This window comes from Nematolebias whitei, chromosome 17, assembly GCF_014905685.2.
Source record: "Nematolebias whitei isolate Nwh7 chromosome 17, NemWhi1, whole genome shotgun sequence".
NCBI classification, from domain to species: Eukaryota; Metazoa; Chordata; class Actinopteri; order Cyprinodontiformes; family Rivulidae; genus Nematolebias; species Nematolebias whitei.
Genome location: NC_056514.1, coordinates 33484961 through 33512034, shown reverse-complemented (window position 1 = coordinate 33512034; position 27074 = coordinate 33484961). Strand labels below are relative to the sequence as shown.

The 27074-nt window shown below is 38.9% G+C and overlaps 1 protein-coding gene across 1 annotated transcript in view; it reads left to right on the top strand.

Moving 5' to 3' along the window:
• Positions 1 to 1936: 1936 nt before the first annotated feature.
• opn4b (opsin 4b) overlaps positions 1937 to 27074 on the top strand; it is a 37203-nt gene continuing 12065 nt past the window's right edge. The window contains exons 1-9 of the mRNA XM_037691152.1: positions 1937 to 2059; positions 7082 to 7218; positions 7388 to 7521; positions 15276 to 15479; positions 17729 to 17900; positions 18067 to 18228; positions 21876 to 21983; positions 24919 to 25090; positions 25193 to 25384. Of these exons, the coding sequence (XP_037547080.1) occupies positions 1937 to 2059; positions 7082 to 7218; positions 7388 to 7521; positions 15276 to 15479; positions 17729 to 17900; positions 18067 to 18228; positions 21876 to 21983; positions 24919 to 25090; positions 25193 to 25384 (1404 nt within the window). The remainder of the gene's footprint in view (positions 2060 to 7081; positions 7219 to 7387; positions 7522 to 15275; positions 15480 to 17728; positions 17901 to 18066; positions 18229 to 21875; positions 21984 to 24918; positions 25091 to 25192; positions 25385 to 27074) is intronic.

Below are 27074 nucleotides of genomic sequence, written 5' to 3'. Positions count from 1 at the left end.
TAGACCACAGGGAAATTGTGACATCCTGTGGTGCCACCTGTTTCACTCGTCAGCCTCGAGTTCTGCTCATACTTTTAATCCAAAATGGCCGGATTTGTGGGTGTTCCACTGGTCAGTGCTTACAAGCCCCCTCCAAGGTCGTCCCCAACATGCTGGTGAGTCCCATAAACCGCAGGTGGCTTGCAATTCTCACAAATCACTTCCACCTTATGGTTTAGCTCGTAAATCAGCTGATTTTGAGTACTCAAAGCACGAACCAAACCTTCACACAGACTCTGCAGTTTTGCCGCCGTCTTCTTCAATAGTAGATAACAGGAATCCGTCAATGCCAAAAAGCAGAAACCCTGCAATCATCATTCCAATTACATAAACATCTTCAGCATCCTCCTGAGACAACACGGAAAGGCACATCATCTCCCAAACTCCTCACGAATCCACAATGTATCCTGCCACATGCGTCTCAGCGGGGCATGAGGGTTCTCCAGGATCCGGTGGCTTTGTTGAAAAGATGGTATTGATTGCGTTGAAAGTCCAGTTCACCAGATCCATGACAGTAGTTTTTCGTTTCGGAAGATGTGTAATAGGAGCCCCGATACACAGACAGAGAGCAAAAATGCAGGAGGAGGACGGGAGAGGGAAGAAAATGTGTCTGCCTTCCACGAGAGCAAATGAGGAGAGTATCTAACAGTGTTTAATATCGAACATTTCTGGATGACCGGAAATTAAATAAACTGATTTTTTATGTGGTAACCAATACATTTTCAGTCAAAAGTCTTTTTATTGGAAGGAATGCATATCACCGGCGACTTTCATGCAGGAGTTTTAGACCATCTTATTTTGAGTTTGTTTTAGGAAAAACTTTTGTTGTTTTTAAATGCATCAGTCTGCTGTTTTGCACACAAACATGAACAAAGATAAAGACATTTCATGACAAGAGAGCAAAATGATGCATAAACGTCCAATAATGTTTTATACAGTAGTTTTCATTAAACTCTCTCACGAAGCCTTAAGCATTAAAGCTGATACAGTTTTCTTTCTGCACCATCCCACATGGTGCAAACAAAATCAAAAACCCAAGAAGAGTCAACCTCCATGGACTAATGATGTTTTCATAACTAAAAATTAATAATCCAGTAGTTTAAATTGTTCCAATGGTTTGTCATCTGTCTCTGGCACACTCTTAACCCGAACTAGTTGACTTTACTAGAAAATCGCGTGGAAACCCGACCTATATTTTAGTAAAAAAGTACAGTCAACTTATTTGATTTAGTAATGAGACAACATTTTTACAAAACATAAAATAATAATTAATGATTACTAAAATGTGTAAATACAATTGATATCAGGGTTAAGAGCGCATTACCTGGCAACACACCATCATAACAGTGATCCATCCATCATCCACAGGTAAGATCATAAAGTAAATGTAATCTGCAGCTCGTTCACCTGAGATCATCCTCCAATTGAGCCACGTCTGCACCAAGAAATAAAATAAACCGTGTCTTTTAATAATCACTAAAGCAAAACATGTCAAAGTTGATCCATGTTTGTTTGTGACTTTTGTTTTTGCCGTTTGGATGAAAACGGGCGGATATGCGCCTTTTACGCGTCTGGCAAACAGGAAATTAGGAGAAAGGAAACGGATACAAGACCAACACATCTACATCCATTTATTTAATCGTATGAAGAACAAGAAGAGAGAGGGCGTTCTTCGTCTCCTTGTGCACACGGAGACCTACTCGCACAGAGATTGGATGAGAACCGCGAGAGAGACTTTGAGCGCGAGGCTTCCGCGCGCGCCACAGATGCTGTGCCACAGTTTGAGTGAGGAGGAGCAGAGTGGCAATGACTGGACCCGTGCATCACCTCACATAGGCTCAGAACCTCTCATGTGAACTTCTTCCTCTCAAATATCTCCAACAAAGCCACCGCTCGGATGGATTCCAGGCGCCACGGCGCACCGGTGATGCCCACACCGGACCCGACCGGCCGTGCACCCTGGAACATCAGCTCCATCAACCCGCAGAGGCTCGTGGAGGTGTCTCCTGTAGCTCCAGCTGTGAGTGTTTGGTTTTATTCAGACTGGTTTTTGTTTAAATCTGAACAATCATTTAATTTTGGGTTTATTCAATGAGGGAAATGCGTGAGATGTTTGCCCAAAAGGTGTTTATCTATTCATCTGACCTGCAGGCAGTGCTGGTTCCTTGATCTTTTTGGATAAGTGCTTGAAAACCTGAGCTGAAGCATTTGTTCTTTGCAAATATAGATAATTTCATAAAATAGTGTGGATTTGTTACAGCAGATGCAAAATGTGTCAGTATTTTTATTATATGTTCATCAAAAATACATTCAGAGGCAAATAATGGTTAAATATGAGGTCATCGTTGTGCAGCCTCACTCACAAATGAGTTTGAATGTTTGCCAGTTTTAAACTTTAATAAAACGACTGCTCCAAGTTTCAGTTCTTGAGATGATCAGGGTCTCAGAAGCCAAGCATCTCCTTCTGTCTGAGAGTGGAATCAGTTATCCTGCAGCCTTGAGGAAAATCCTTCAGTGCATCCATGAAGCTGCAGCTCATATAGGACACAGAAAAGAAAATAATGGTAAATTTGCTCTGCAGGAGTCCAGGCAGACATCAGATAAGGGTGATCTGGGACAGATGAAACGTTGGACAGATTTATAGACTGCAGAGACAGATGGGAGCGCTCTTTCAGAAATATTTGGGGTTTTGATGAAACTTTCTGGCTTAGATCCATTTTTCCTGTCGTTTTTATAAACATTGCTTGGCTTCTCAGTCTAATAGAATATATATTAAATTCTAATGCAAACGATCAGCTCGAATATGAGAGATGTGCTGGAAAAATAGTGGTGCAATTCTAATTTTTTGGGGTTTGAAACAGTTGCATGTCAGTCCTTTCTGATTTGTCATTTAGAAGGTGGAGAATTCTCCTTTTCTAAACACAAAAATGTTTTAATTGAGGACCTGCTCACAAGGTGTGGCTGACTCTGAGAGCATCAAGTGTGCAGCTCATGCGATATTCATCTGTATCATCAAGTCTGTAAACAAAGGAAGAAAATAAGTGATAATTTCCAAAGAAGGCAGAATACAGTGCTCAAAGGTGGGTAATATGGAGAGAGAGAAAATCTTGTCTGGAACATCTCCTCAGTTTATCACTGTCAATATTTAAATGATGAAATAATTGACAACTGTTGCAGGTTTTTCAGCCACCTAAAACAGAAGATGTGTTTCAGATCACTTTGTAAAGACTTAAAACTAAAGAAACCGTCTGAATTTTACATTTATGGTTTAAAATGACATAAAGTGTATACATATGTACAGGTATGTCCTCTAATGAGTGATCTCTTCATGAGTCTGTCCTCCACGTGAGCAAAATGGAACTCTGATCTCTGCATCACTTTTGGGGACCTCTAGTGGTTATAAAAGGAAGTGCATGTGCAATTACTGCTGGAGCTCTCAGTTAAGCCACTAAACATCTGATAATAAAAGCTGTTAAAAGGATTTGTGATGCAAAAATCCAACCAAACAATAAGTGAAAGCATGAAGGTCTAAACTATGAGATGCAGTGACCTCAATGAACAGTAAGCATGAAGAACACAAGTCCATTAAAACATGCTTAATTTTGAGGTTTTGTCTCATAATTACCAAACTTTTTGACGTATTTTACAATTTTCTTTCTCTTGCTTGAATGTGCAATTTTGTAAACCTCTGTGATTAGAATAGACTATTCAGACTTCTTAACACACTTTCTGTTCTATATTTGTTAACAGTGGTTTTAAGCTGCAGATTTTTGTTGGCAGTACTCTTTGCCTTTTTTCCATTTCATTTTAAATCATACCACCTTTTCATAAACCCTGGACAATGCTACATATACACAGAATATGACGAAGAATTAAATGAAACGTTTAAAAGCAGCTGTGACGATTCACAAATCAGGACTTTGTGTGAAGAAAAAATAAAATAAAAATGAATGAAACAAACAAGAAAACAAGCTGACATACATAATAAAAAAAAATATATATATATAGAAAGAAGATGAACTCAGCAAAAATACCCCATTATAAATCCAATTTATTGGAAAAACAGACAACGTGAAGTCACTTTGCACATTTTGGGAGCAGACGAACCTCTTCATTTACTTAGTCAATGAGCAATGAGCCTGTCTGAGACTTAATGAGGCTAAATCATTTCCAGAACTAGTTGATAAATGAGCCGTATTACTTAAATATAATTGTGTTTGTGCTGTTTATTTACTTCATGGGAACTCTTTTTAGAAAACAGTTGATTCAGGGTAACAAACTTCTGTTGTAGAAGAATTAATTTGTACATTTATAGTTGTCTATGTTTACTTAAATTAACTAAATGTGCTCTTCCTAATCTTCACTATCAGTCTCACTCCATTTCTATCACCGTGTGTTAGACAGTTGTTAGCTGATGACGTGAAGACAGCAGGGAAACATAACACGACCCACCGTTTTCTTTCAATCTTTGAAAAACACAAACTTTCCCCAAGCAGCTCGATGAACCCTTTCCATCTCGCCTGCCGCTGTGATCGGCCCTAATCTGCGTCTGAGCCGGAAGATGGGAGACATGAAAGGAAAGAGAGGGAGGAAGGGAAAGACTGATCAAGAGATTTCAGAGAGGAAGACGTGGCGAAGGTTTGAGAATCAACTAGGAGGATGAAGAGATCAGGCAGGTCAAGAGGCAAAGATGTGAAAAGGAGAAACAAGACAGAGGGGGACTTTAAACCAGACCGGAGGGGAAAGAAAAAGTGTGATCAACCTTAACACCGACAATGATATCAGACTTGATTATAATGGATCTACATTACACACACACAATCTAGTCCCATCTTCCGTTACACTCAATCTCTTGCATACCGGTAATCTTTTTTTCCTCCGCTGTAAAAAATGTCCTCATTTTAGCAGGATGAGGTTAAAACTCTGAATGAAACTGCTGAAACAGATGTTTGACAAATACACAGAAATATACTAAATACACTGAAGTATACACACTAGCCTCTATGTCAGGGCTATTCAACTGGCGGCCCGGGGCCCAAATCAGGCTGAGGGGTGAGACCAGTAAGGCCCACCAGTGGGCTCATTTTTAAATAAAACTAGATTTTAAACCATAAAACAAACTTACTTAATGAGAACAGCGACTGGATATACCAAAGTACATGCTCAATATTCCAGGTATAAAAATCAAATGTTCAGTCGGGTCATCTGGACGGTTTCTTTTTTTTTTGTGCTGAGACATTTCACCTTCCATTCAAAAGGCTTCATCAGGAAACGCCAAACAAAACTACTGGTCCCCAGCAGCCTATTCCAAAGTGGGAAAAACCAGTTATGTTTGTGATAAGATGATCTCCGGTGCCCGCCCTCTCCCTCGTCGACAGTCATGTCAAACTGGTTCAAAGCACCAAAGTACATGCTCAATAATCCAGGAATTGTAATCCAGATATCCAGAGACCATTTTAGCACCAACATAACTGTTTTCTTTTTCCACTTTGGAGTAAGCTGAAGCAGATTTGTTTGACATTTCCTCAGACTGATGAAGCCTTCTGGATGGAAGACGAAACATCTCAGCACAAAAAAAAAAAGAAGAAAGAAACCGTTCAGATGAGCTGACTGAAAATTGTTGAATATCCAGCCCCTGAGCGCTTGGTTTTCAGTAACTGTGGCCCCTTGAGTAGTTTAGTTGAATATCCCTGCTCTGTGTGATCCTGTTAAACTCTGTGGAAAGTGACGAAGAGGAAGAAGAAGCTCGGCGGAGGACGTCTTGGTGATGTGTGTCTGGATGAGTGTGGGTGTGTGAACAGCTGCGCAAAACAAAAAAACTTAAGGGAAACCTTGATGCCAAGGATTAGTAAGAATCTGACATGAATTCTGTTGAGTTGTACCTCAGCTGGAAATGATTATCATCACATGTGAACTGTTGGTTGACAAAAGCTCTGCTTTAATAAAAATGCAGTCCTTCAACTTTGGTGTTCTCAAGTTTGCACTTTTTATTATTTAGATCACTCTCAGCTGTTTTCGAAAGTGGAGCTCTTACATTTCTCATATTTTGACTCAAAAAACTGACAGGGAATATTACGTTTGCAGAGATCATCGTTAGAACTGTGGCTGACCCAAATGTATAACATCTATGAACAGGCCAGAAAACAGCCTCAAGGTGCCAGGAATGACAGATCCATGTTGAGATGCTGAATAATCAAGACGGTGTGGGATGGTTGGCGTTTCAGCGTGCACCGGGACGGTTCACAGCTGGGAGGAGAGCCAGCTGAGGGCTTGGTGTTCTGTTGCATAAAGGTAGAATCCTCCCTCAGGGTCAGAGGTGAGTCTCTGCCTCAAGCAGAGAAGTTCAAGCATCTGAGAACTGCTGACAAGTGATGGAAGAACGGAGCAGGACGATTGACAGCTCGTGCCTCTTTCTTAGTAATGAGGGCGTTGCGTTGGTCAGTTGTGATGAAAGGCAAAGCTCTTCCAACCCCAACCTTTAGCCATGAAGTGTGGGTCATGACCATAAGAACAATATTCCAGATACAAGCTTCCTTCATAGGATGACGGGCTCAGCCTTAAGAGATTGGGTGAGGAGCTCCGTCATGCAGGGGGAGCTCAAAGTAGAGCCGCTGCTCCTCTTATATCAAAAAGAATCAGCTGACGTAGCTCAGGCATCTGCTGAGGAGGACTCTGGAGGGAGTTTAGGCACAGCCCACTAGTAGGAGACCCTGGGGTAGACCCAGAACTTGCTGGAGGACCTCCAGGAGAAGATGAAAAGTGTCGCTGGGGAGAGAGAACTCTGGGTTTTCCTCCTGGACTTGTTGCTTCTGAAACTCGTCCAGTGGATGGACGGATGGATGGATGGATGGATGGATGGATGGATGTCATTTTGAACATCTTTTATGTTTTTAACTGTAAGTTAGCTTTTTAATTTTCAGTTTTTCAGCTGTTTACATTATTGTTTTGTTTTGTTTTTTACCAAACAACTCCACAGTGTTTTGTTGCCACATTTTCACTATTTTGCTCTAAAACAACAGTTTTTCTGTTCGTCTGCCTCCAGGGCGCCATCGTCCCAGCTCATCCGTTCCCAACAGTGAACGTCCCGGACCACGCCCACTACATCATCGGCGTCGTCATCCTCGCTGTGGGCATCACAGGCATGCTGGGAAACTTCCTGGTCATATACGCTTTCTGCAGGTATTTTATAATATTCCTTTTAGAGGCTTGAAGCGTTAAATAAACTCACTTGTTTCCTGTATTTGTCCATCACAGCTCATATGCTAAAACGTGAAGACTGATTTAGTCTTAAATTTGAAGTATTTTAAAGTATGTCAACAGCCAGGTGTGTGTGTGTGTGTGTGTGTAGGAGTCGGGGCCTTCGGACACCATCAAACATCTTCATCATTAATCTGGCGGTGACAGACTTCCTCATGTGTCTCACCCAGACGCCCATCTTCTTCATCACCAGCATGCACAAACAGTGGATATTTGGAAAGAAAGGTACGACATGCTTAAAGGTACATTTACAACCAAATATGTAAAGTATGCAATAAAGACTTACTAAATATATTATATAGTTGGATTTGTGCACACATTTTATTTCAAGCAGCCATGTTGTTAAACTTCTGTGTGACCTATATCACCATAACCAATGTTTTTTTATTGTAAAGAACGAAACTCAGTGCATTTAGAGACACCTGCCTCTAAATGAACTCACATGGAGGTATCCAAGTGAAACAATGCAGATGATTTGATAAAACATTAAGAAGTGGTGAACAAGACTCTGCTTTGACCTTGATAACAAGTAATATTCATGCCTTTTTCTTTCAGATTCAAATTTCCATATTTGAACGTGATTTTTAATAAAAGTGAGGCTTTTAAGGTTGTAATATTTGGAGCTGCTGCTTTGCTACTCAGTTTATTGAACTCTTTATTGCACCAGGAATACATTTAGTCTGACAAGAACTAACATTTCTTTGTAATTCCTTTAAGGTGGTGAAATTATTTTAAATTAGCCCTTTTGAAATACTTAATTAAAGCCGTTAGAGCGGCGCATTAAGTGCAATTTTAGTGCAGAAATCTTCTGATACTTAAAGAAAATCATCCAAATGCAGTTTGACTAAAGTGTTGGCTGGAAACCAAAAAAAAAAAAATGTAATTAAATATGAGTTTTTATGATTTTTTTTTCTTTTTGTCAGAGAACAGCTTGTGCATTGAATGCCAAGTATGGCAGGATTTCATTAAAACACTTGATGCAACATTTCGTACAGTGAAATGACACTTTAGACAGCCTTTAGAGTGTGTTTTCAGAAATGCTTGATTTTTTTGTCTTTGTTGTTTGTACACTGTTGTTGTGCGTTGCAGCTCAACGTTGTGTCAGTTTGTTGCTTCAGTAGCCTGCAGAAAACAGATTTAGTGAATCAGAGTTTAGTTCTCAGGACACTGCAGGTATTTTGTTTCCACAGCTTTACAAATTAAAAAAAAAAGTTAAATCATGTCATCTGGACAGATGTTTCTTCCAAGAAGAATCTGTCCAGATGACATTTTGTCTTTCATCCAAAAGTCTGAAATATGAGGCCTGCCTTCCAAAATCTGTTGTATACAGTAGTCCCTCATTTATTGCAAGGGTTTCTAAGTAGAAGTACCACAATAACATTTTACTTAAGTAAAAGTAAGTACTTGCTTTTAAAAACACTTCAAGTATTAAAAGTAAAAGTACTTGCTGAATGTATTACCTAATGCAATGGTCTACAATATCATTAAGTGTTTCTACTGTATGTATATTATCTGTAATACATTAATAGTGTTGTTCCATTTTAATGAACGATGCTGCAGATAATTCATGTTATTATTGTGTTTACCCCGTGACACAGTTCACACTTGGACTTGTGATTCTGTGCATCAGAATTTCAGGGATGACCTGCAGAGTTAAATGCCATTAAGCAAAATAAGAGAGGAATGATTATACCTTTGAAAGTTTTTATATAACACAAATCAAAACCAATGTGTCATTTTAACTGCAGGAAACACATTTAAGTAAAAGTTGTCTGTCTGAAAAAAGAAGCATTAGACCTGACAAAAGAATAGACACTGATCAGTTCAACTCCAGTTTCTCATCAACTCTAGTTAAAATACTGTCTAGTCAACCTTGTAATGGGTCAATAGTGAACAATATTTTAACTTCCTGACATAATTTTCAAAATTTGGACCGAGTGTCGAGACATTTGGAGACATCTCTTGTCTCCTAACATCCCATGAACTGACACATTTTAATATTTGTAGCAAGAATTTTATGTTTAAGTTCAGAAGAAGTGGTTTTTCAAAGTTTTTTTTTAATCCAGTCTGGCTCTTTTGAGAGAGAATCTGTCCTGCTGTATTGGATAGTCTTTCAATAGTCTTTCAATAGTCTTGCAATAGTTTTTCAATAATCTTTCAATAAGGCCATGGGTGGTGGTGGAATCCATTTTGGGTGTGTTAGCAGTGCTGTGGGTGCACCCAGCTCAGTGACGTGTATACTAGAATATACGTCATTGGTCCAGCTCTTCTTGAAGGTAGGTCTAACGTTACCTGTCCACTTTGCAGTGATTCAATGGACCAACTCCCCTCTCGCCATTGGTTAATTTCAAACTAACGAACAAATCAAAAAGCTGCAACGTGGATGTAACTTGTAACAACGCATTATAGAAATGTAGTGTAGTAAAAAGTACAGATACTTATTGTAAAATGTAGTAGAGTAAAAGCCAAAAGTACCAACATTGAACTCTACTTAAGTAAAGTACAGATAAATGAAAAATTTACTTATGTACAGTAACAAAGTACTTGTACTTCGTTACATCCCACCACTGGTGAAAGCAGAGAAACATCTAAAACATGCAGTATGGTGGCCCTTGAGGACCAAGATTCAACACCATTGAGGACTTAGTTCCTATGTTTCTTCATGTCACTTTAATTTCATCGGTTTAGATCTTGGTTTGTGTTCAGTTAATTTCCACACCTGCAACTTAGACTTGATGAAGTTTGACTTTAACCAGTATTTCACCGGGCTCTCACTGTTGGTGACAAACAGTGAACAGCATTCGTGAAGTTTTTTAAGTGTCTCCAGATGTTTGGAAGGCTTCTCCTTTTGTCATGTGAATCACAAGGCCTCATTCTCGTGTTGTTGGGTATTTGAACGTGTTTGATGTTTGTGTAAAATAGTAGTCTCAAAATAGAGTCTGAAACCTGCCTCGAACTCTTCTCAATTTGGGTTGTGTGAGTTAGAAGGTGTGAAAAGCGTGAGACGGCTTCGAGAGGATTTGGAGTCCTGTAAAACTAAATTGTGACTCACTGGAGACAAAAATAGAAAATGAATTGTGATCAAGGTGAGACATAATTTAGATACTCAACTTTATTCAGCTTTCTTTCCATTTTCTTCTGGCTCTTGCTCAAGATGGATGCTTCTGCTCTCCCTCTCCTGTTCTCCTCTTCCTCCTGCTCTTGCTCTCTGTGTGTTTTGAAGCTCCTGGAACACATCTCCAGAACGAAAAATACTATTATGGATCTGGTGAGCTGGACTTTCAACAAAAATAAACAAAATATTTTCAACAAAATGACAGGATCCTCGAGAACCCTCTTGTCTGGCTGAGACTCATGCTGCGGGGTACGTCAGAGATCCGTGGGGAGTTTTCAGCTGATGTGTTTCTCAGTTCTGGCTCAGGAGGATGCTGAAGACATTTATATATTTGAATTTATAGCAGCGTTTCTGCTCTTTGGCATCAATGGGGCTCTGTTGATCAACTTTTGAAGAAGACATCAGCAGCAGCTTCAGCCATGGCAAAGCTTCCGAGTCTGTGTGAAGGATTGGTTCGTGCTATGAGTACTCAAAATCAGCTGATTTACGAGCTAAACCATAATAAGATAGAGGCGACTTATGAGAATCGCAGGCCACCTGCGGCTTTAAGGACTCGTCAGCATGTTGGGATCGACCTTGAGGAAGGCTCATAACACAAATCAGTCGAGTGAAATACCCATAAATCTGATTATTTTGGACTGGGAAAGTTCCAGCAAGAATCAAGGCTGACAAGAAAAAAAACTGTCTGCCTGAAGAAAATCAACAATTGTGGCTTCTCCGAATCTGACTCCCCCATTTGGCCTCGGATATGAGTTGACTATCAAATTTCTCCTGGGACATGGGTAACTGGTACTGGGACAAAGCTTTGACCAACATTCATAACCCATAGAGATACAGGGTTTATGTTCTGTCTACACAACTACAACTATTTCCAGAAACAGACTTCTTATAAACTTTGCATTTTAAAAATAAGTCCCAAAACGACGGTTTTTAAAAATGTTCTTGGTGCGTCTGTGTGTAAAGACACAGAGCTCTTGGAAATAATGAGGTAGCAGCCTATTTCAGGCTCTATTACTTAAAACCACATCAACAATGGAGCTGTTTTTACAAAGTTTTCTTGTTTTGGTTTTGTTTGCCTGTGTTCATCCTGATCCTTTTTTTTATTTTTATTTCTTCTCAGATACGAGAAGCTTAACAAAGGCTTCCAAATTAATTTGGAGGAAAGTCCATATTTACAGTAAGCTTCTTTGCCATTGTGGTTTGATTTGAGTATTTCAACACTTTAAAAACTGTCATGTAGACAGAATATGTTTTACAAATGAAAAAAATAAAGTTTGACAAACATGTCCAGAGGAGTGCTGACAGTGCCTTAGTTTCATTGTATTCCCCCCATCCTGACTGAGATATTTACCATGAACTATACAATGTGCTGAACTTTGCTGTCAGAACAAAATGTCTCAGAACTTTAGATTATTCTCCAGAACATCTGTTGCTGCTTTGGAGCTTGTATGAACCAGGCTTTACATGTCAAACTGACATACAGATGCTGTGATACTAGTTTCAGGACAATTATTTGCTTGAGCCTTTCACACAAAAACAAAAACTACAATAGAGATTTCATCTCGTTCCAGGGTGAGATGAGTTGTGACTGTTCACATGATCGTTTAAACGCTGATCGTACACTCGGAGCCTACGGATAAAGTGATGACTGAATGTTTGTTTTGTTGCTGAAGCTGTGCGTCTGCTTGTGAAGGAACAAAAATGTGGATGAGATCTCTCTGTATATTTACAACAGAATGCTACATTGTAGACCCTAAACCTGACAGCGCCTCAGTTCTTAACCTTTTCTAAGTTTTGACGTGGACCGACTCCAGTTTGAGTTTTCAAACTGCCGGGTTTCATTTTGAACAAACAGTTGCAGGTTGAGGCCTGAGGGCTTCAGCCAAAGACGACTGATTGTTGAAAACAATTGATCTTTCATCCAGAAGTCTTTTTGCCCGATTCCTGGATTTTAGGCTCATGTGGGGTCATTCACACCTCGGACCACAGAGGTTCAGTGATGAGACAAGAGCTCGGCTGTTTCTGACAGACACAAGGGCTTTATGTCCCAGACAAACATGTCTGAATAATGAACAAGACTGCAAAGGTTTGATTAAAGTCATCTGTGTAAGACTTAAAATGTGAAAAATGATTTGTTTTAATCACCCAGGTTACTTAATTAAAGAAAAAATGTTTAGCTCAAATAGAACGATTGTCGTCCAACCAGAGAAATAGCGATTCCTGTAAAAATACATTGCTGAATGACTGCTGAAATATGCTGAAGAAGCAGAAACTGAAGTGTTAAAGCTTAAAGGACTAAATCACTGACTGAAAGCTTAAAAAAGCAAAGTGCTAGCTAAAAGGCAAAAGCTGCAAAAGGTATGGTAGCTAATACTTTGTAAATGAAAGTGGCAAAGGGCTAACTAAAATCTAAAAGCAGTTAAGATAAAAGCAGCAAAATGCTAGTTAAAAGTAGCAAAAACTAAAAGTAGCAAAAGGCATAGTAAAAATTAAAAGATCAGGAATAGTAGCAAAAAAGCGAAAGTAGCAAAGTGTCAGCTAAAAACTAAAAGTAGCTAAAAGATACAAGTAATTAAATGTACCAAAAACTAAAAGTAGCACAACACTGGCTAAAGGCTAAAAGTAGCAAAAGGCTAATTAAAAATTTAATGGTGAATGGTAGCTACAAACTGAAAGTAGCAAAAGGCCAGCTAAAAACTAAAAGTAGCTACAAGATAAAGCTAAATGTAGCAAAAACTAAAACTCGCACAAGACTGGCTAAGAGATAAAAGTAGCAAAAGGCTAACTAAAATTAAAGGTGAAGAATGATAGCTAAAAACTGAACAAAGCACTGAACAAAGCAAAGATTTGGCTAAAAGCTAAAAGTAGCTAAAAGATAAAAGATAAATGCTAGCTAAAAGTAGCAAAAACTAAAAGTAGCTAAAGGCTAACTAAAAATTTAAAGTAGCAGAATATTAACTAAAAATGTAAAGTCGCAAAAGTTTATTTAAATGTTTTAAGTATCTAAGCTAGTAAACTGCTAGTTAAAAGTACCAGTGGGTTATATAGAAACTAAAAGTAACAAGGTTGGCTAAAAGCAAGCAAAAAGCAAAAGGCTAATTAAAATCTAAAAGTAGCTAAAAGCAAAAAGTAGCAAAAGGCTAGCTATAAGGTTTAGCTCTGTAGCATGAAGCTGCACTCCTTCAACTATGACCCCTGACTACCCCTTGCTACAGCTCAAAGGTCACCATGGAACAGGAATACAAAAACAGAGAAGATCTGCCGCTGCACATTTAAAAGAGAAACGTATTTTTGAAGTAAGTGACAAGAACTCAATGTATTTCTAAGGGGAAGTATTTGTAAATAAATTTATATATTGTACAACATTTAAAAGTAATAAACAATCAAGTCACTGCACCCATATCCTGAATGAACTGAATGTTTTACATATAAATGTCTAAATACAAAGTATGTGGAAGTTAGGCTGCAGTCACACTACGTATTGCAAATACTCTCTATCTAAAACTAGTCACAAACTATATTGTTCATATATGTTTAAACCTCATTTAAATTAATTTTATGCACACAATGGTGATGTATGTTGGAATAAAATTCAGTTTCCAGAGTAAATAAAAGATAATGGGTGGATGGATGCATCAATTGCAGAGAGGTGGCTCAGTTGGTTGAGCTGTTGCCTCTCAGTGAGCCAGATCAAATCCCATCCGGGGACCTTTCTAAGTGGCGTTTGCATGTTCTCTCCGTGCACGTGTGGGTTTTCTCCAGGTACTCCAGTTTCCTCTTACAGACCAAAAACATGCATGTTAGACTGATTGATAACTCTATATTGTCCCTAGGTGAGAGTGAGAGAGTGAATGGTTGCTTGTCTCCGTGTGTCCCTGTGATGGACTGGAGACCTGTTCAGGGTGTCCCCGCCTCTCGTACATCGACTCCTGGATATGGGAACCAGTGACCTTGAAAGCAAGAAATGGGTAAAGATAATGGATGGATATTTTTTGTATTAACTTTGTCTAATGCGCTCCAGGCAGAGCAGACTGCTGCGTTTCCTGCTCTTTTCCCATAAGACCAGTAAGAAAGTCAGTTTAGAAAAAGGTAAACATTTGAAAGAATAAATCAAAGCGCAGCACACATGAGATACAGTGAAGGCTGATGGTAAATAATGCATGAAACATTCATCTTAGTCATGGCTCTGTTTGTTAGTTTCTCAATTGTGTTACACAAACAGAGTGAAACCAAGATCTCTTCATTCTTCTCTGTGGGATCAGGTGAAAGGCATGTATAACACTGTCTGTGTGTATATAAATTAATTAAATTTAGCCAAAATATTTTCTACTATTCTGTAATATAGTGGGAATTTGGGGGTTTGTAAGGTCCAGCTTATGCAGATTATAATGAATCATGGCCTATAGCTTTTCCTTTCCATTAATTTTATATTAAACAGTTTTGAGAAGTGTGAGTTTTTGGAAGGGGAGAACTCAAATCTATGCAGCAAGTGTGAATACATTTTTTTTTTGTACAAAATATTGGACAGAAAGTCTAGAACATAATTCAAAAGAGCAGCAAAAACGTCCCTTACCATGAAATATTAAACAATTTAAACCGAGATAAAATTCTCACAAGAAACAACTGAAAATAGGAGAAAACGAGGAACCAAACACGTGTGGTCGACTAGCTGGGGTCCGAAAGCTAACGGCTAATATTGACATGCACCGATACAAAAATAAAACAAAATATAAAAGCAATAGAAAGCTGACACAATCAATTAAAGAAACCATGACACAGAAAATCAAATAAGAATAAAACCGCAGCCAAACTCTTAAACGATTATCCCATCCTAAATGTCTCTCGTTGTGTCTCTGCTGCGCAGGATGTGAACTGTACGCCTTCTGTGGAGCGCTGTTTGGGATCTGCAGCATGATGACGCTGATGGTGATTGCAGTGGACCGATACGTGGTCATCACCAGGCCTCTGGCCTCTCTCGGGGCCATGTCTCACAGAAAAGCTCTCGGCTTCGTGTCTGCAGCCTGGCTCTACTCCGCAGGTTGGAGCCTCCCGCCCTTCTTTGGATGGAGTGAGTACCAAACGTGCAAACGGACTTGAGGAAAGTCCAGTTTTGTTTTTTATTTCTTTTGGATTTGTTCTGGATGAATGAGAATACACCGGCGTATCGCTTAACATCAAATGATGCACATTTTGCTAACAGACTGTGCTACTGCTTGGGTCAGCTTTCTGGAGTAAAGGTTCAAATGATCATTTGCTCCATCTGTATCTGAAAGTTATAAATTGTTAATTATGTCGAAAAAATGAAAATGCTCAAACTTGGAAAGTGCTTTCATTGATTTTTCGATGTAATAAAACCAAAGGAAACTAATCAGCTGTTATGAACAAACAACTTATTAGTAAAATATTAACTTTTTATCTGCCTTCTGTCATCACAATTGCATTGGATTAATTTATGTAAATATGAACAAATTGTCTAAAAAATAATAATACAGCAAATCATTCCGTAAGTTAAACTCACAAGAACTGAGTGATATTTGATTTTTTTTTTTAAATTTGAATGAAAAAAAAAAACACGAGTACAAAAAAAAAAAAAAAAAATAAATGTTAGAAATATGCAGCTAGTTATGGACATTTTAACATAATAATGGTGCTAATCATCAACTTCCCCAGATTTACCAATACAAACAAAAAGCAACTCATTCATGCTTTCACCCTTAATTAGCTCTTTTGTTCAGACGCCTATCCTCTTATCTTTTAGTTTATCCCTTTATTTTAGATTAATAGAACTTTGATTATGAAATATATTGAATCCTGGGAATTATTTAAGTGTAACTTGTGGTTCATTGATGATAAATCCAACAGCTTCATCTTAATTTGAGACATGATTATGCTAATACACCAAGAATATTCCTTCCGCAAAGTTAATGGTGTCGAACTCGGTTACCAAAAAGGAGGCAAAATTTAAAAACTTTGTCCAAGCCATATACATGTACATATATATATACACATATATCTGTCTCATATGACGTTCTGTTGCTCTTTCCACATGAAAATCAATAATGATAGAATGATCTAACCATCTTTCTGGCTTCAAAGTTAGCCAGCAGGCAAGAGAAGTCTAAACTAATTGATGTAGTTGTTTTTTTTAAAGAAAAAATTAGAAGAGATTCAATATTTTACATTTAAGTTATCACCTTGGGGGACCAGATTTGGCCTCTGGCTATTGAGTTTGACATATGTGAGTGCAAATGAACGCTACATTTTCAGTGTTGTAATGTAACGAAGTAGAAATACTTTGGTACTGTACTTAAGTAGAATTTTGACTTGTCTTTACTATACTTCGATATTTACATTTCTAGCGACTTTCACTTTTACTCTACTATATTTCCTCAATAAAATGTGTACTTTTACTTCAATATATCTCCCTTAACCTTCTTCGTTACTCGATCCTACAATATAAAATTCGAATAAATCTGATTGGGCAATATAATATATATTGGGTTGCTAAAAAGGTTTGGTGTTCTACAGGGCATTAACTGCTTTAGGCAAGGTATGAAGTTGTTGGGCCACTTGTCTTCCCATTAAAGAACAAAGAGACAGATATACAGTTTAGGATGATTTATTTGCTGTGTTTCTTCTGGTATTTACACACAGCAGTAAACCAAGCTTGAACAACAAGGCTCCATCCATGTCAGGAAGAAAAGAGAAAAAAGAACAACTCCAGCTGAGCTCAACACTTTACACAGAGCGGTGCATTCACGGTGCATTCAAGAGCATAGGAACTATTAAATTCATAAAGAAACAAGCCATAACTAAACAGAACCTAGCTCGGTAAACAAGCCAACTACACAACAATGTGGGCTTTCTAACAGCTTTGTTAATAAAGGTTACTAAAGTTTGAATACTTCATTAGAAACAAACTTTTTAAAGATCAATCTTTTGTTGTTCAGTTCAAACTTTCCAAGTTTTTATCATTGGATACTGCATCCCAATAAATGTTGTTTTGGATATTCTAACCATTCACTTTTACTTAATACTCTTACTTTAAGTACATTTTATATGAAAAATTTACTTTTGATACTTAAGTACATTAAATGTCAGATGCTTTAAGACTTTTACTCAAATAATAATTTTTCAAGGAGACTAACTTTTACCAAAGTAATTATATGGTAAGATACTTGTACTTTCACTGAAGTATCACTTTAAGGTACTTTATACAACACTGTGCATTTTGAACTAGGTGCAAAATGTTTACAGAATGTGGTTCTACTGTTTTTACTTGTTGGCGTTCAGTAACAAGTTCATGTTCTCCTGAAGGTGCCTACGTCCCCGAGGGTCTGATGACGTCGTGTTCTTGGGACTATATGACGTTCACCCCTTCGGTTCGCTCCTACACCATGCTGCTCTTCACCTTCGTTTTCTTCATTCCTCTCTCTATCATCATCTTCTGCTACTGCTGCATCTTCAGAGCCATCCAACGTACGACACGGTTGGTTCACACACTTTGTACTCTCATTTGTCCACTGATGAGCTCATGTGTCATAATAATGAGCCTTTACTTTATAAATAAACAGAGCACGGGTTGACGAGTGCATCAAAGTTGACATTTAGGTCAAGTTGCAAATTATATTGTGAACAAAGTCTGTGCTTGGCAGGGCGATAACAAAGATCAACTGTAAGGGGACCAAAGAGTCGGCAAAGAAGTTCCATAAAATGAGGAGTGAATGGAAGATGGCTAAAATCGCCTTCATCGTCATCCTGCTGTTTGTCATCTCCTGGGCGCCGTACTCCTGCACAGCCCTTACTGCGTTCGCAGGGTAGGTAGACAAGTTTGTGCACTTTGCTGTCTGAAATTCTGTAACAACATTGGAATATTTTTGATGAATCCATCCATTTTCCACTTGTTCCAAAGTCGGGTCACGGGGGCAGCATCTTGAGCAGGGAAGTACAGACATTTCTTTCCACAGCCACCTCTTCTAGCTCTTCCGGGAAGACTCCAAGTGTTCCCAGGCCCACTGAAAAACAGTCTCTACAGCATGTCCTGGGTCTTCTCCGGGGTCTCCACCCAGTCAGATAGACCCAAAGCACCTCCCTAGGGAGGCGCCCAGGGAATTTCCTTACCAAATGCCTGAACCACCTCAACTGGCTCCTTTCAATGTGTATGAGCAGCGGTTCTACTCCGAGTCCCTCCCGGATAACCGAACTTCTCACCCTATCTCTAAGGGAAAGTCCAGATACCCTGCAGACAAAACTCATTTCATCCTCTTGTATTCACAATCTCGTTCTTTCGGTCACTACCCAAAGTTTGTTACCATAGGTGAGGGTAGGAACGTAGACCACCTGGTAAACAGACAGCTTTGTCTTACAGCTCAGCTCCCTCTTCACTACAACGGACCGGTATAGAGTCCACAATACTGCATATGTTACACCAATCTGTCAATATCACACTCCATTCTTCCCTCACTAGTGAACAAAACCCTGAGATACTTGAACTCCTCCACTTGAGGCAGAACCTCACCCTCGACCTGAAGAGAGCAATCCTCCCTTTTCCGACTGAGGACCATGGTCTCAGATTTGGAGGTGCTGATTCGCATCCCAGTCGCTTCACACTCGGCTGCAATCCGCTCTAGTGAGAGCTGAAGATCACGGCATGATGAAACCAACAGGGCCACATCATCCATTAATAGCAGAGATGGAATCCTGAGGCTATCGAACCGGACTCCCTCCGCCCCCTGGTTGCATTGAGAAATTCTGTCCATAAACGTTATGAACAGAATCAGTGACAACAGGCAGCCCTGGTGGAGTCCAACTCCCACCATGAAGGAGTCTGTCTTATTACTGGTGATGCGAACCAAACTCTTGCACCACTTGTATAGGGACCAAACAATCCATAACAACAGGCCTCCAATCCCATACTCACGGAGCACCTCGAGGAACATGGCCAAATGTCTTTTCCAAGTCCACAAAACACATGTAGACTGCATGGGCAAACTCCCATGACACCTCGACGACCCTAGGGAGGGTAAAGAGCTGGTTCAGTTTTCCACGGCCAGGATGGAACACACTTTGTTCCTCTTGGATTTGAGGTTCGACCCATGATCGGACTCACATATTTTTGATTAATTTAGTTTATTTTAAAACGGTGCTGAGATGAATTTATGTCATCCTGTGTGGGTAGTCTCAGGAAGTCGAATATTCTTTCATGTTTAAACTCATAGAATGGATTATGCAAATGATTTGCAGCAGCTCCAAGGTTCTGCAATTTTTTTTACATTTGTGTTTATATTATGAGAATGAACTTAATCCTCTAAATTCATTAAAAACACAAGTTCACATTTTACTTCTTTCATCTTGAAACCGGTTGGCAGAGATTTTATAAATTTTTTAGAGACCTAAAGAACACCAAAAAATGTGATGTATTCTGTTTTCTCAAGATTTATCTTGTCGAAAACATGTTTATCTATTAGTCCTTTATCAGTTCCATAATTTTCACTTAGTTTAAACTCTTACTGTCGCTGTCTTAAAGACTTATAAACCGATGAATGAAAATGTTTATCCTTTAAAACCAGGGGTATGAGACATGCGGCTCTTTGGTTCCTCTGCAGTGGCTCGTTCAAGCTTTGACCAAAATTAACAAAAAACTTAATTTTATTCGTTATTAGACCAAAAACAATTAAGAGGTAGTTTTAGCGGTTTTATTGTCATTTCTTTAATATACTAATACTAATAAGGAGTAAAACATTAACTTTATGCTTTACTTTTTCAAATTAGGGCACCTAATTAACTTTTCTACAATTTAAAATTATTACATAGGCCTGCATAGTTTATTGTTGAATTTATTTATTTATATTGGTAAAAATCATGTTATTTTATTCCCTTTTTTATGAGTCTGCTCTTTTATTGTGTCTTAAAATGTAAAAAACACAGTCATAAATAAATGTTAAAAATCATTAGATATTTTTGGTTTCATAATGTCACCCTTACTGGCCAGAAAAGCCCCCTCCAGCAAACGTGGTCCACTGGCCACCAGTTGATGATCACAGTAGCTGGTTTTGCAGCTCTTGACATTTTATATTTAGTGAACGAAGGTGCAGAAATGGCTCTTTTGATTGTAAATGTTGCAGACCCCTGTTTTAAACAAATTAAATTGAAAAAATACGCAGTACGTTTGAGTATGAAAATTATATAAGCTTCATTAGCAGGTAATACACGAGTATGAGAAAACTGTTTAGAAGAGCTGTCAATCTGAAAATATCGTAAAAAAAAAATCTTATTTGCAGTTTCCTGGAAGACTGCATTGCTTTTAAACAAAAATGTTTTCAGGACAAAAGCTATCTTCATCTTTTGAAAAAAAAAAAAAAAAACTATAGAAAATAAAAAAACATATTTTTACAATGACATCTGTGAAAACTAATTTAGTTTCAGCTTGATTTGCTGCACCTCCATGGGGCTGGTTCGTCATTATTTACAGAGCTCTAAAAGAACATTTCAAGATATTTAAGAAAAGTGGGTCAAGACAACCAACTCAGCTCAAGTTGTTCTACTCTAAACAAGAAGAATAAAGGATCAATAGAAATGTGGGGCAACCTGAAGGGAAACGCTCATGTGATCAAACCCAACAACATTCCAGAGTTCAAGATGTTCTGAACAAAGAAATGAGTTGTTAAACGTTTGGCTGTTCTAGCTTCCCATAGAGGTCACACCACATACGAAAAGACTTCCCCCTCTCTCAGTTACGGTACTTTAAATTCCTAAACCTTTACATTTCTAAAATAGCTGAAACTATAAAAAACATGCGAGGATTTTATGACGATTTGCATGTCAGATGTGGTGACTACCACTGAGACAGAGTTTTTAACAGATCAAACTTTACTGATTTTCTTTGGCTCCATCTCATCTTATTCACTCCCACTGCTCTCAGATCAGTGGTGCAGAGATTTTCAGTGACATCCATCCATCCATCCACTTTACCCACTTCTTCCTTTTTGGGTTGCGGGGGTCACTGATGCCCATGTCCAGCCATCATTGTGCGAAAGACGGGGTATACCCTGGACAAGTCCATCACAGGGCCACATATAATAATCTTAAAACTCCAACAAGCGCTATACATCATAGTTCAGATTAATAATTTGCAAGCAGAATGGATTTTCTTGTTGCCAAGACAAAAAAATAAAGTTCTCTTTACTTTGCCAATACAGTGAAAATTAAGCATATATTCAGATATCATGAGCAATTAAAAATAAACTGTATTTTTAAGAACTAATAGATGAGTAACTAACTATAGATTGCTGTATTTTTTTATTTAGATATTGTGTTATGTTTAAATTAGAGCACAAGTCCAACTTATTTAAGTGCATTCAGGTTTTTCATTTTCTCTGTCTGATCACATCCAAGGCGTCTCATTCCCTTCTCGCATTTTTCCTCCTGTCATCGTGCGTTTTGTCTGTTTTTACCCCCCCCCCAGGTATGCCGACCTGCTGACTCCGTACATGAACTCTGTTCCTGCTGTGATCGCCAAAGCCTCAGCCATCCACAACCCCATCATATACGCCATAACCCACCCGAAATACAGGTAGGATGTTGTGTTTTATGCTGAAAGTGGATTCAACTCGTCTTTATTTGTCCCCTTTTAAAACAAACAATTTTTAGTTGAACATGTCTGGATATCTAGGCTCAAATTTGGCAAAACGGTGACAAATAATAGAAGTTTAAAACTTGAATTTGACGCCTACATTTGGACTGCAAAGAATAACTAAAATCTCGAGATTTCTGAATTGCATTTATTTTTCCAATCTGAGCCTTTTGGTTTCCTGCAGACTTGACCAGTCTTTCCACCTTAATGTTTTTAAGACACTTAAATAAAATTACATCTTGTTTCATGTAGTTTTTAAACCTACAATCACACAAAGACAGAAAAGCATACCTTCATATGAACACTGTCACCGTTTTATTTTCAACTTCAAACTGAGCACAGTATTTTTTTTTACACCACGTTATAACCACATTATTAGCAATTTTATTCAATCAGTATTAAAAGTCATTATTTTAATGCAATTCTCAGTTTGCTTGTGTGATTAGCATATTTTCAGTCATTTGTCTTGCAAATGAGAAAATTAGAATTATTCCACACTTTTAGTTTTTCAAAAGCTTTTTGTGATTTATCTTTAACAACTAAAATGGGACACTATCTGAACGTGTGCATTTTGTAACTTAGCAGACCAAACCTCAGCTCCTGATCTTCAGAGGATTACAATGAAAGTCTGTCTGCATTAGTTAAAATACCACAGTCCTTCATTCTGAGGAGGCAAGATCCATGCAGGCGAATAACTTTAAAAAAAAAAAAAGGTTCTCCCACATAAAGAAAACATCAGTTTAAACTAATACCGATGTAAAATAAATATCACAAGAATAGAGCTCATTTTACCGTCAGTCAGTTTATGCTTGATCTCAAACTCATCCAAAGAAAAACTTGATACTTTATTATTAAGCCTCCCCATCATCAGACATCTACATCGCCAGATGCAGGAAGAGGGCCACCTGCATCATGAAGGACCCCACTCACCCAGCACACTCACTTTTTGCCTCGCTTTCCTCAGGCAGAAGGTTGAGGAGCATTAAGTGTAGAACCACCAGACTGAGGAAGAGCTACCCTGAAGCTATTAGACTCATAAATCCCTAACCAGAAAAATCACAAAAAAAAGAAAAAAATGTCACCGTAATGCCACTTTGATCGGTGAAATGTGACTTATCTGTGCTGCTGATTATTCATGCTGCTGATCTCATGCTGCTGTATTCATTCATTCATACCGATCTGCTCACCACAGACTCATGTTTGGGCTGCTGTTACGCTCTATTGTTTTGTATTATCAGTGTTTAGTGTATATCTTAGTTCCTTATTTACTTTTTTAATACACTATTTTTGGGTGTGACTGGGACCCTGTGTACACAATTTCATTCCACCTCATGTACCACATGTGATGAAATGACAATAAACCAACTTAACTTGATTAAGACCTGTTGTCAGGATTTGTGCTTTTTGTTTGTTTTTATGTTTGTTTACAGTTCGAGTTGATTCCTTTTTGATATTTTGTTCATTTTCTGAGCTCCTCTCCTGCACCACCAGCTCACTTCTCCTCAGTCGGTTTCTGCTCTTCAGTCCTGCCTTTGCAGCACCTGCTCCTTGTAATCATTAGTCTCACCCGTCTCCTCTTACCTCATCAAACCCTCATTTCTTCTCTGTCTTCATATCCTGTCCGAGTCTTGTCCAGATCTCATTTTTTGATTTGTACCTGTACGATTCAATTAGTGATTTTTATTGAATTGAGTGGGTTTCTGGGTGCCGCCACAAGACTTATTTTTTTTCTTTCATAGAAGACACTCATTTTTAAAAAGCATATTTGTTCAGCAGTTGTTTAACCATTTTTGTTGCCAGACATTAGTGTACGTTTGCTCTGCTTCCGTTTCTTATTTATTCACACTTATCCGTCATCTGCAATTTCAATTTTTGATGACATTTTGTCACAAAGTCACCCTCATAACTAAAGATGCACGATATTGGATTTTTGGCAGATGTCCGATATGCCGATATGTTAAAACGTATTTGGCCGATAACCAAAACGATATTTTATATATTTTCCTTTGTCAGAACATAGCCCTCTTATTTAAGCTTATTTGCTACAAAAATTGTGTAACAGCTGTAAGAGCTGGTGACATATTCAGTAACAGCCATATGATATAACTTATATTAAATGAAAAAAATGTTAAATGTTATTTATTAGCATTAGTCACCTGTGATGCTGTCTCACTTGTGGAGGCTTGTTCCAGGTTCCTAGCTGCAGTGTGGGATCCTCTGTACTCTTGTGCATGAAGGACAGACTTTTTAAGTTCAACGTTTTTGTCTATCCATTGTGCCGTAAGACTAATCATGCTAACGGGGCTAACATGACGTCCAAATGTCTGTGGTAAAACTCACCCAAGTGCTATCGGCTATTAGCTTCTCAATGACGTCGGAAATGACAACTTGTAATTTGGGTAAGTGGGGTATGTCGGAAAAATATCTCCGACTGGAGACGACGTAGAAAGGCTCAACCTAGTCCAAAAATCTTCGTAATCTGATATCCTCAACGAAAAATAACTTCCACACCGTCAACATTTTCACTTCTTCCTCTCCATTGTGATCAGATCAGGTAGGCGCGCGTGACGTCATCACGTTGCGCTGCCGCTGCAGGCGTCCTCGTCACTGGGTTGTCATACAAAAACAGTGTCTTTTATATCGGTGAGTTATTTTGATGGAATGGCCCATGTCCGATATTGAACTTTAACGCTAATATCGGCCGACACCAATACCATGCAGATAATATTGTGCATCCCTACTCACAACCTTAAAATGAGATTCAGTTCAGGGCTTTTATTGAACTATTCCTCAAGTTTCCCTGTTCAGTATTTAGTAGATTTCATTTGCTCTGATTTTATCATCAATTTGTGTTTATTTTTTCTATGTTTCTCAGATCAGCGATCAGCAGATACGTTCCATATCTTGGCATGTTGCTCTGCATCACTGGCAGAGACCGCTACAGCCGCAGCAGCCTCCAGTCCACGCACCGATCGACACTGACCAGCCATTCGGAGTTCAAAGGCCCCGGCAAGCACCACAACTCCTCCCAGTCCGAGAGCGAATCAGTGAGTGTTCCTCATGTCTAATCTGGTATGTCTCTGCCCTGCGCCTCCTTCCACAAACGCTTTAAATTAGGAGCTGCTGATTTTGGTTCTGTGTCCTCTCAGGCACGCTTCTCGGACACAGAGGAGGACTGCTCGTCCCGGACTCCCGTCAGTCACCACTTGCCCGTCGACGTCAAACAGGTGCGCCGTGCCAGCCAGAGGTCAAAGGTGAGTGGTCACGGCGGAGGAGAGTTTGAAAGAGCTGCTGCCCTGAACCCCACCGACCCGGCAGTTTGTCACCTTTCACAGCTCACTGTGAGTACAAAGGCCTGCAGCGTCAGCACACGCTCAGACACATTTCAATGTGAACACGTTTGTTAAACGCAGACTTTTAATTTGATAGTTGTCACGGAAAGATGACGGGTCAGGTAGGGCTCGTTTCATACTGTGCTTCTCTTCTATTAAAAGCCGTTTCAGATTCTGCTCAGCAGCGTTTGAAAACTGAGGTCATGTTACTTTAGAGTCCGGTTAAAATCAGCAGATATACTTTATTTTGCTTCTGTATTTAAAATATGGATGAAAGTCCATGAGGTCCTGTTAGTTATCGGTTATGATTAATGGCCACGGTGATAGAAGAGATGTGTCCTTGGGCAAGACACTGCCCCCAATATGCTTATCAGTGTATGAGCGAGAACATAAAGTGCACATAGTGTAAAATATTTAACAGAGCACTGGATGTATGTGAATGGGTGAAAATGAAATATCGTAAAGCATTTTGGAGAGCTCATAAAGGTGTTACATAAATGTGGACCATTGAAAGTGGCCAGCAAACTGTGCAGCCACAATTTGTGCATAGCATTTTTTTTTTCAAGGATTCAAGGTTCTATATTGTCATTCACATCACGTGATACATGAGGTGGAACAAAACTATGTACACAGGGTCCCAGTTATATCCGACAAAAATACAAATTGTAAAAAAAAACAGTAGTAAGATCTAAGATATGAACTAAATACACTAAACACTAATAGTACAAAACAATGCATCAAACAACATCTGCACGAACATGAGTCCGTGTGAGCAGATGAGGACAAATGAACACAGCAACATGAAATAAAACCGCATGAGATCAGCATCATGGATAACCAGCATCACACAACTAAGTGGTATTACAGTGATTTTTTTTTTCACAGTGATAATCCTGACCAGGATTCATGAGTCTAACAGCCTCAGGGTAGAAGCTGTTCCTCAGATTGGTGGTTCTGCACTTAATGATCCTCAACCTATGCCTGAGGGGAGCGGGGCAAAAAGTGTGTGTGTTGGGTGAGTGGGGTCCTTCATGATGCAGGTGGCCCTCTTCCTGCATCTGGAGGTGTAGATGTCTGTGATGGTGGAGAGTCTGACTCCAGACTTCTGTGCAGCCTTCACCACTCTCTGCAAAGCTTTTCTTTCTGCAGCTGTGCAGCCTCCATGCCAGCAGCATGCCTCCATGCCTTCTGTTGATATCTAGGAAAAATAAATTGTTGCTATGTAAAAAAAAAAAATCTGAAAAAAGAATCTGAACGTAAAATTGTGCAGAAACAGAGCTGCAAAAAATCAAAGTTCAACAGGTTTGTTTTTCCGCATCGTGATCAAAGTGAAGTCTAACCAGCCGTGACATGACCCAGATGATGTTGCATCTAGAAGTCAATAGCAAAAAGAAATTCTGTCCAAGCTTCTCCAGTTTGAAACCTCTAGATCTGTTCGCATTTTAAGCCTTGAGGTTACATGTGGGTTAGCCCATGAGTTTGAGGTGCAGGCTTTCAGAGCCTCAAGACCCAAAGTGTGATGTGTCCATAGTTGTCAGAAGTTTTGTGTTTGAAGGCAAAACAATTTGACGGTCACACCCAGGAGGGACACACTTCTATTACCCAGAGAGGGATAAACTATTGCTCTTTTTAAACACAACAAAGGACAATTCTGGGTCATTTGATGTGAGTTTTTGTGAAGCATTTATGAGCAGCAGGA